This window comes from Berghia stephanieae, chromosome 8, assembly GCF_034508935.2.
Source record: "Berghia stephanieae isolate SIO BIC M18660-M18661 chromosome 8, UCSD_Bste_1.3, whole genome shotgun sequence".
Taxonomy (NCBI): Eukaryota; Metazoa; Mollusca; class Gastropoda; order Nudibranchia; family Aeolidiidae; genus Berghia; species Berghia stephanieae.
The window spans coordinates 50,831,195-50,842,230 of NC_088367.1; the positions used below are offsets into that span (position 1 = coordinate 50,831,195).

General features: G+C 36.7%; 1 protein-coding gene across 2 annotated transcripts in view; it reads left to right on the forward strand.

The window, feature by feature from the left end:
• The first annotated feature begins 1,865 nt into the window (after positions 1 to 1,865).
• LOC144978827 (uncharacterized) overlaps positions 1,866 to 11,036 on the forward strand; it is a 24,187-nt gene continuing 15,016 nt past the window's right edge. The window contains exons 1-3 of one of the 2 annotated variants that reach the window (XM_078925371.1): positions 1,866 to 2,119; positions 3,574 to 3,842; positions 8,335 to 8,522. In XM_078925371.1, the coding sequence (XP_078781497.1) occupies positions 3,807 to 3,842; positions 8,335 to 8,522 (224 nt within the window). In that variant the 5' untranslated portion in view covers positions 1,866 to 2,119; positions 3,574 to 3,806. Of the gene's footprint in view, positions 2,120 to 3,477; positions 3,843 to 8,334; positions 8,523 to 11,036 lie in introns of both variants that reach the window. The other variant, XM_078925370.1, reaches the window with a different exon arrangement.

An 11,036-nucleotide genomic window follows, 5' to 3' on the forward strand; every position in this document is an offset into this window, starting at 1 on the left:
GAAGAAGAAGAATGATGATGATGATGATGATGATGATGATGATGATGATGATGATGATGATGATGATGATGATGATGATGATGATAATGACAATGATGATGATGATGATGATGATGATGATGATGATGATGATGATGATGATGATGATGATGATGATGATGATGATGATGATGATGATGTTGATGATGATCTTACCTACGCAAAGACTCCGTACATATGTGAAACAAGAAAGCTCTCACAATAGCAAATGCTTGCTACCTTTATATATGACGCTAGACTGTTGCAAAGAAAATTTTTGCATATACAGTTAAAACATTTTGTATGATGTTTTCAAGGGCATCGTATTTATTCAACCCGACTCTGAAAAAAAAATTAAAAATAAAAAACAATCAAAACAAACAAAAAACCAGCAACACATTAAAAAACCCATATCTAAATAACCCGTTTTTCAAATATCAATCCAGATTTTTTCGGCATTTTTAAAATTGTAAGGACAGTTAAAAAAGATAGTATGACTAAGAAGCTCACAACATTCCATCCGGAAGTATAATAGACCAACACACACATCTACTATGTGTAACCTTGAACTTTTACAGTCTGATTCATACAGTTTATTGAGAATAGGCTTCAACAGTCGTGACGTCACTTCCCTCGTAATGACGCACAGTAACTAAGTAACTGGTTCTAAACTATCGAAACAATGGCGGACGCCCTTATGAAATACTTCTCCGACGAGCATAAAAGTGTATCCAGAGAAGAAAAACATTATAAATCTGATCATGTTTTGACTTTTATACAATCTGATCACAAGACATGTGAAAAAGTTCTGGCCAGCATGGAGAATAAAAATTACCGATTTTCTTTGTTTAGAACCAGAGCTGCTCGTTGCTGGGAGGATGTGACGACAGACAATTGAATCCAATAACTCATAATTGTGGATGGCAAGAAAAAACAAAAACAAAAACAAAAGACCTGAGTGACTTCATCTTCGTTCTATCTGTACACGGAACAGTTTGACATTTGTAACCAAAACTCCAAAAGTTGGAATCATTTCAAACATACATTCGACAGGCCTGGGACATCGATGACCAGAAATGTGAATTTGATGGGGAATTAACCAGTAGATTTTAGACCAATCAAAACATGAAATTTGTGACACACCCTCACACGTGCTCGGACAAACATAGTTCTTTGTTTATAAACAGTAACGTGAATGGAATGGACCCCTCTGATCTGACTGATCACTGTCATTGTTTTTATACCGCCAAATGGGTGACTAGTTATCACACGATTTTCTTGATCAGATTATAAACGTTTAGGTTTACACATAATTTTCTGTGTTGGTTCTATTGATCAAGCAGTAGAAAAGTGGGTATTTTACTTAAGCACAAACCATCGATAGTAAAACATGTGTAGTTTGCTGTGTCTACCAATCACTGCCATTGTTTACATTATGACGATTGTCCGAGAGGCGTGGTTATCTACCTGTCTATTGCATTTCGAAATGATGTATTTTTGATTGTTTATAGTTAGAGTTAGAGGGACTTAAGTGAGAACTAATCACCCAAACAATAACAAAGAGCTGAGAGACGTCAACTTGTTTCGTTCTATGTTTATTGATATGTGATCGATAGTGGGACAAGGGCGGAGTTATCGCATGGCAAGGCCAGGCCCTTCACATCTATGTTTACACTCACACATACACACGCACATACAAACACACACACACATACATACACACACAAACACATTGTGTGGAAAGTCTAATGTGTGAGTGCTGACAAGAGACAGACTGACTAGGAATGAGTGACGACCATGTTGACGAGATCAAATCGGCCACTTGAGAATTTGGCTGATCTTTTCTTGGAAGGCAAATTTTTCACTGTAACAAGTGAAACAATTGCTGCGCAATTGTTTCACAGTAATGTTTTTCGTCAAAAAGAGCAGTACAGGAATAGTGTTTTTCATAACTTCAATGCTAAAGATCCAACTCACATACTGCCACCTCTAACGCCTACATAATCAGTTACCGTTCGTCGATAATTTTGTTGTGAAAAGTGGTTCTGTTGTTTCGCATCATTCGATGTCGTTGAACTTTAAGATTATTTCAATAATCAAGGTATTTATGTAGATTAATCCTAATTATTGAGAGCTTAGGTCAAATCTTGTCGGCAACTCCCGTTGAATAGAAATTAGAAGACGGAAATACAATTATAAGATAGCGGAGATAAATGATAATATTGAATAATAATAATAAAATAATAATAATAATAATAATAATAATAATAATAATATATAATAATAATAATAATAATAATAATAATAATAATAATAATAATAATAATAATAATGAATTAACAATATATAATAGAATAATAATAATAATAATAATAATAATAATAATATATAATAATAATAATATTATTATTATTATTATTATTAATTATTATTATTATTACAATCAAATATTATCATTTATCTCCGCTATCTTATAATTGTATTATTACTGCTATTATAAAGTATAGTAGTAGTAGTTAGTAGTAGTTAGTAGTAGTAGTACAGTAGTAGTAGTAATATAATAATAAATATATATAGTATAGTAGTAGTAGTAGTAGTAGTAGTAGTAGTAGTAGTATGTAGTAGTAGTAGTAGTAGAAGTAAAGTAATTAGTAGTAAGTAGTAGTAGTAGTAGTAGTAGTAGTAGTAGTAGTAGTAGTAGTAGTAGGTAGTAAGTAGAGTAGTAGTAGTAGTAGTAGTAGTAGTAGTAGTAGTTAGTATGTAGTAGTAGTAGTAGTAGTAGTAGTATAGTAGTAGTAGTAGTAGTAGTAGAGTAGATTAGTAGTAGTAGTAGTAGTAGTAGAAGTATAGTAGTAGTAGTAGTAGTAGTAGTAGTAGTAGTAGTAGTAGTAGTAGTAGTAGTAGTAGTAGCATTAGTAGTAGTAGTAGTAGTAGAAGTAAGTAGTAGTAGTAGTATCATCATCATCATCGTCACGTTCAATTTTGACGCCATAGTAAAATCAAATGTAGCTGTAGATCTCAGTTTACCTGTCCTTTCAATTCAAGGATCTCTTGTGTTGTAAATATCATTTCACAACCTCAAAGAATAACAAGTAATTAACGATAGGATTCAATAGTCTGATGTCACGTCCGACCAGCAACTAGCAGCTTGGTTCTAAACAAAGAAAATCGGTACTTTTTATTCTTCATGCTGGCTAGAACCTTTTCATATGTCATATGATCAGAATGTATAAAAGTCAAAAAAATGATCAGATTTATAAAGTTTTTCTCCTCTGAATATACGTTTATGCTCGTCGGAGAAATATTTCATAAGGGCGTCCGCCATTGTTAGGATAGTTTAGAACCAGTTACTAAGTTACTATTCGTCATTACGAGGGAAGTTACATCACGAATGTTGAAGCCTATTGTCAAAAATAGGCCGTGCTTCTAAATTCTCAAAATGTTATATCACTATAAAAGTCGCATCTAGTGTTTTGCCCTATTGATATTCTGACAATTGCTGTGAATTTTACTCACACCTTACTAGTTTGTTAAACCTTGATAATTTCTTACAAGGGGAAATAACCGTGAATTTGATTATTCTTCATAATTTATACAAAACTTGGAATTAGTAAAACTCTGCTTCACGCGTGTTACGATTGGCAGTTACGAGTCTGAGACGTCACCCTAACACCCACCACACAAACAAACTGGATTCTATATCGTTCTTGAGGAGAAGAATTATATCAACAAGTGTGCGTGAAAAAAGAAAATATAATCCACCATTTTGGTCAACATAGAGATTTACCATGAAGTTATTGCCCTTGGTTTTACTTCTTGCTCAGGTAAGTTTTTTTATTTGTTCTTCTTTTAAGGGAGACAATTTTCAATTTGTTACGGTTTCCTCATAATACAATAAATGATAAATGGCATTCATATAGCGCATTTCAGCCCGTTCCATCGTACTCTGAAAGAAACGAAAATTAATGTATTTAAAATTGTGGCCAAATTATCTGTCCTTGAAATATCGTTTGATTAGAATGGCCAGTTTTTTGGTCAATTTTCAACGTCTTGGTTTAACTCTGTCCGTCCCAGTCATTTACAGAATTGTGTGGCCAAATTTTCAATACGTGGCTTTAACCATAGCCATCGTTAACTAATAGCCTGATACTAGAACCCTCTAGGACTTGCAGTTTGACGTCATTTTAAAAAAAAATTTTTGCAACATCTAGTGAGTTGTCGTTATTTAAGTTCAAGGAAACAAGTGATCCCATTGGTTGAACTATTGGATACAACTCACGATTTGTTTTCTTTTGCGACCAAAGACTTGTTGGTCACTTGTTGGTCAGTGTCAGGCTATAAGTTGACTTCTCTTTAACTCTCTCCGTCCCAGTCATTTACAGAATTTCCTGACCAAATTTTCCAATAAGTGGCTTTAACTCTCTCCCTACCAGTCATTTACAGAATGTTCCTCCAAACTTCACACTCACCCATCGCAAAATTAAATTTTTCTTACTCAACAAGTACATTCAATTGATACTATGCGCTTAGTTAAAACGCCCACAACACCCGCCAGCCGGATATAAGTACCAGCACACAATACCGTTTGTAACCTTAAACATAATTTATTGAGAACTACTCATAAAAATGGCTGGCTCGCTAAACAATAACAAAGAGCTGAGTGACGTCAACTAAATTCCTTCTATACACAATACTGTTCACCAAAATGAGCTCTCCAGCAAAGTGTTAAGTTTTTATAGTTGGGAAAGAAAATTCTTAAAACTTTGTGATATTTAAAAGTAATCAGAATGAGATAATGGTTTGCCAACAGCTGTGTCGTAAGGAATGTGAGGAATTTCCTATGATTGGTGAGGAGAGGGTTAAATAAATAATGTTTCTTTTCCCTATATATTGACTCAATTTGTCAAATTTCCTTGAAAGGAAATAGGAAGAGGATTTTATATTCTTTCTATTTTTTCATTTTTGCCTCGTGACCAAAACAATTTTGAATGGAGGGACCAAATAAATACAAGCAAAAAAGAAACGACCCCAAAAAAAAAAGAGAAGGAAAGAAAAAACCCCAAATAAAACAAACAAACAAAAGACACAAACAAACAAACAAAAGATTCTTAACACAAAAATTAACAAAGCAATCCGCACGCAATAAAAAAACACCCAGACAACAACAACAACAACAAAAAACAAACAAAAAACATCCAAAACAAAATATACCAAACAAAAGAAATACAAAACAAACAAAACAAAACAAAACAATAATATAAAAAATAAGAAAAACGACCAGAGTAAAACAAAAATGGACCAAATACACACACACACACACACACACACACACACACACACACAAAGATAAAAACAAATAAAGAAACACCAAAACCCAAAAACCCAGAAATGTTTTAACTGAAAACTTAAATGGATGACTATCAAGTGAAGAAAGAAAAGGATGTCTTATTTAACTCACTCAACCCTAACACCGACTATATCCGTAGTATACCCTGGTTACTTTTACCCCATGCCTATTAATTACATTTTTATGAGACAAATTACAGGCGTATGGTGTCCAAGCTAACCTTTTTAGTTTTTGAAAGTTAACGATAGTTGAATAAAACTATCTATGCACATGCTCATTTTTAGTACATTTTTTCCAATTTTGAAAAGTAGCAAAAATCTCTGGACTGAGTGAGTTAACCAACTTGGAAAAATTGTTGTTCTCTGTACGAGCTAATATTTGTTCTCTTTACAAGTTATAATTTTCTTAACAGTTTATGTGATATTCCGGAAATTGGTGCTCTTTTTAGAAAGAAGACGTAAATAAACGCAATTAATAACTCCTTGAAATGATGTATGAATTTAATTATTTTTTTCTAAGATGATAAATTTTGATCCTATTAAAGTATTTTGGTTATTTGCAAATTACAAAATTCATGCGAGTTCTAAATTAACCAAAATTTCACCTTGGTCAGATCCAAGTTCCAATTGGACGAAAAAGTTATTTATTGTCTGCTTATTTGACCTATAGGGAATGAGATTAGCGGAAGAGTAGCGTCCCTTGATTGGACATCACCTTACAGAGAGAACGTCAACATGGTTTTGCGCATGCGTCTCTCTCAACTTTCTTTCGTTGAAGTGTCTCCGGAAGCGAGGACTAGAGACGCATGCGCACAACCAACATGATGTTCTCTCTCTAATAACTTTTCCGCCGTTGACGTCCAATCAAGGGACGCTACTCTTCCGCTAATCTCATTCCCTATAAAGAAAGTTAAACTTTTACACGAATCCGAAACACCAATAGCCTCGGGGACTCTACTCTACTCCAGCTTTCCCATGGACGATTTTACCACGAGGTCCATCTGCTTCTCCTTGCTATTCCGTCTTCAGTTCGGACCCACGTAGACTTATTGGAAGTTCTGGTAACCCAAATTTTGGGAAGGGAGGAGGAGGGGGAGGGGGAGGTAGAGGGGGGTGGAGAGGAGAGGGAGGGGGATGAGTAGGGGGAGGGGTGAGAGGGAGAGGAGGCGGAGAGGGAGGGGGGAGGAGAGTAGGAAGGGGTGTTTCAAGGTCCTATAGATAGTATGCGCTTAGTTAAGAAGTTCAGACCATTGCCATCCGGAAGTATAACGGACCAAGACACAAAACTGTGTGTAACCATGATCGTTTTATAATTATTAGTTTCAAATAGTTTAGTGAGAAATACTCATCTACGCAGATGACAAAAACAATAAAAAGACCTGAGTGACGTCAACTTTAACTATCAATATTATTCTAATCAACCTGACACAACGCCCTCACCAGGTCGCTATGACCTGACACCGAGCGGACAAAGTCATTAATTAGAGTAAATCACAAGGACGACAACCCCTTGTGTTCAAGTAGATTTTTTCAAGACAGCCACTTATCCCCCCTATATTGGTTGGTGTAATGGGAGAGCTGCACAGTCTGACCTAACTAAATACATTCCCAGAATCAAAGAAAGGCAAACAGTGGAATGGTAGTCATTCGGACAATGGGCTTTCCCTCTACACTCTTGATTTCATCATCATCATCATCATCATCTTCATCATCATCATCATCATCATCATCATCATCATCATCATCATCATCATCATCATACCATCATCACCAATCATCATCATCACATCCGTCATAATAATTTAAAAATTAAGCTTTTATATAGCGCAATATCCAATAAACGTGCTAAAAGCGCTTTACAAGGGGTCCCTGACCAACAGCAACATGTAACGTGAAGAACGAATGTTAGGCGATTTTTTTTCCAAGAGAAACAACGCTATTAACGTATATACCCATTTTACACATGGGTACGGTGAGAGAATGTGAGTAAAGAGCTTTCTCCAAGGATTCAACTATTCGCCGAGCGAGGCCCGAACCCAGGACATTCCGATCCGAAAGCGAGTGTCATAGCACAAGAGAATCCTCGTGATTTAATCCTATAAGTTTAAAACCCATTTTTATCCAAATTCATTCGTCAAACAAGGAATCAGTTAGAATTAAAAAGAACGAAGGTAAATCAAATGAATTGAATTAAAAACGCTAGACATTCATTTTATGTAGCTAGGCTCTCTTTCTCTATATCCCTCTAGTTGTGTAATGACGTCATCACATTTGGCGTTGATCATTAAGCACGATTGATGACTCATGATGGTGTATTTATAGATGTTAATGCATGCCGACGTCACAAAGAAAGTAATAGACAGAAATAGATCGGGCTGAAATCAGCGACAGTGATGCCAGGTTGGCGGATTTTGGCAGATTTTTATCATCGCGTGGGGGGGGGGGGGGGGGGGGGGGGGGTTGGATCGCTTGGCGGATGTCGGATTTTTTTTGGCGGGTTTTTGATGATTTGTATACCCATTTAAAAAGTACATGTATAGCAATCAAGTCTAATTATTTTTTTATTTTTCCCCCGTAAAGTGACTTCTAGGAGCGCCTATTGTGAGTGTACTGTTGGCCTAGATCCATATTACACAACCTAATTCAGATTAACCGAAGGTGAAAACAATATCCGACAGTCTAACTCCCGCTTAAACAAAATCAAAACTACGAATCTTCATACCTTTAAAAAAGGAAACAGTTGTAAATAGTTGAGTAGCGTTTAGTAACATAATTTCTATTCTTAGACTATACACTATTGTTGATCATAAGTGATTCAAATCAAATGGCGGATTTTGGGCAAATGTCGCAAGTAAAGTAGGATGAAGTTGTCGGATTTTGGCGGATTTCTGGCATATAGTTGGCGGACTTTTTTCAAAAGCACCTGGCAACACTGATCATCGACATGTTTTGTCTCTCATCTGTCATCAGATATTTGATTCCTGTCGATCCTCTGGCGTCATAGAAATTCGACTGCTGAAATTCTCCAACCCCGAAGGCAAGAGACACGATGGGAAATGCTGTGATTCCAGCGCCTGGAGCTGGTACGATTCCGACTCAGACTCAGACTGTTCCGACTGTAATCATGTCTTTGGGTTCTGTCTGGGCAACGATACAGAGTAAGTAGTAGTAGTAGTAGTAGTAGTAGTAGTAGTAGTAGTAGTAGTAGTAGTAGTAGTAGTAGTAGTAGTAGTAGTAGTAGTAGTAGTAGTAGTAGTAGTAGTAGCGTATGACTATACCTCCAAATTCGATTCGTCAACCCAGCTTCGCAAGACTTCTTCCGCCCTAAGGACGGTTTCATCCATCAAGCCACCATCAAGTTTAAAGTTAAAGATCTGAAAACAAAAGTGTGTATGAAACAGTGCAAGGAAAAGCAGTAAAAAAATACAAGAAAATAAAACACCACAGCCCCCCCCCCCCAACACACATACACACACATACACACACACACACACACACACACACCTTTCAAAATACCTACATCCTCTGCGTTGAGTTGGATATATATGGTTTGACAAAGCGGCATGGTCTTTGCGGCTATGTAGTCTAGTGGTATGACACTCCCTTTCGGATCGGAAAGTCCTGGGTTCGAGCCTCGCTCGGCGCATTATAATTGAGTACTTGGAAAAAGCTCTTTACTCACATTCTGTCACCGTACTCAAGTGTAAAATGAATACCGAGCCCTTTACAGCGTTGTCTGTGTCGGGAAAAAAATTGTAATATTGTCTAACAGGCGTCATGTCACGTTCTACATGTTACGTGTTGCTGTCCGCCAAGGACCATTGTAAAGCGCCTTGTACACGTTTAGTGGATATTGCTCTATATAAAAGCTCAAGTTTAAAGCTCTATTTTTGATCCGTATCCAAAAGGTACCGTGTTTGATTTTCTCGTCGTGCTGTGCAACCTTGAGCAAGTCACCTCGCTCTGGTTTAATAGGCTTCAACACTCGTGACGTCACTTCCCTCGTAATGACGCATAGTAACTTAGCAACTGGTTCTAAACTATCGGAACAATGGCGGATGCCGTTATGAAATACTTCTCCGACGAGCATAAAAGTGCATCCAGAGGAGTACAAAATTGTAAATCAGATCATATTTTGACTTTTATACATTCTGATCACATGGCATGTGAAAAACATCTAGCCACCATGAAGAATAAAGAGTACCGATTTTCTTTGTTTAGAACCAAGCTGCTGGTTGCTGGGCGGACGTGACATCAGACTTTTGAATCCAATTTCCGACGATACACTGCGGCTCACTCCTGGGTTATTCCAGTCTTCTCTTGGAATAAACCCTAAAGACAAATTATGTTCCATTGAAAATGGGAGATGGGATATGATATTTTATTCGTCTTCACACACCGAGAAACAGAGAAAATTCGATGGCATTCTTATTGAAAAATAGTGTGTTTTTATACAGTTCAATATCCACAAAAAGGATGTGCTCAGTGCCCTACACGAGTCAACAGCAACAACGGTCTTGTAAGACAAAAAAAATGACGCCTATATGGCGTACCTAGGTAGAAAACATTGAGCTTTTATATAGCGCAATATCCACTAAATGTGCTCAAATCGTTTTACAAGGGGTCCCTGGCCAACAGCAACAATTAACATTTAGGACGAGACATAACGCCGTTAGGCGATGTTTTTTAAAAAAATTTGGACAGAGACAACGCTGTTAACGGCCAGGTACTCATTTTACACCTGAGTATGGTGAGAGAATGTGAGTAAAGAGCCTTTTACAAGGACTCAACTCAAACCCAGGACCTTCCGATCCGAAAGCGAGTGTCATACCACTAAACCACATGGCCGCACCCATAGAAAACTGTACACAGAACCACACAAATGGTTCTTGACATTTCTAGTACACCAAGAGAGCGAGTATTTCCTCATCAAAGGTTAGTTGATTCCTTTCAGAGTTATCTCCCAACCAAACAACCAAACGTGTGTTAATGAATTCGAGTGTGAGGATTCGTGGTCTAATGGGTATGACACATGTCTCCGGTCTAGGAGATCCCAGGTTCGAATCTCGCACGGGGCCCGCAAAGTTGAATCCGCCAAGGTAAAGAGATTTTCGAGACATTCTCTAACTGCACTCCGGTGTAAAATAAGTACTTTGTCGTACACACCGCTGTCTCTGTCTTACTAAAATGAATAACAATGTGAAATTGAATGTAAGCTTCAATTTAATTACGAAAACAGATAAAATAATGAGTGGTAGTGGCGTTGTTAAGATGTTTAATGCATGCTTAACAACGACACTACCACATTATCTCATTCGTCTGTAGTGTTTAATTTATCCTGTTTTGTTGATAAAGGGCAAACCCGAAACGTCCATTTTATCTGTTTTCGTATATTAAATTGAAGCTTACATTCAATTTCACATTGTTTTTTATTTCTTCGAGCTTCGAGCAGCAACATTTACATTCTTACATAAATGTAATACCACCTTGCAGGCGTTATGTTCCGATTTGTGTTCCATTTGACCTGAGACCCATCGTAAAGTCCTTTGAGCACATTAAGTGAATATTTCTCTATAAGTAAAGCTCAATCGAAAAAAAAAATATATATATATAGATAAAAGGCCATATGTGTGCTCATTTGCGTGGTTGTTTATATGTGTATGTGTAATGTA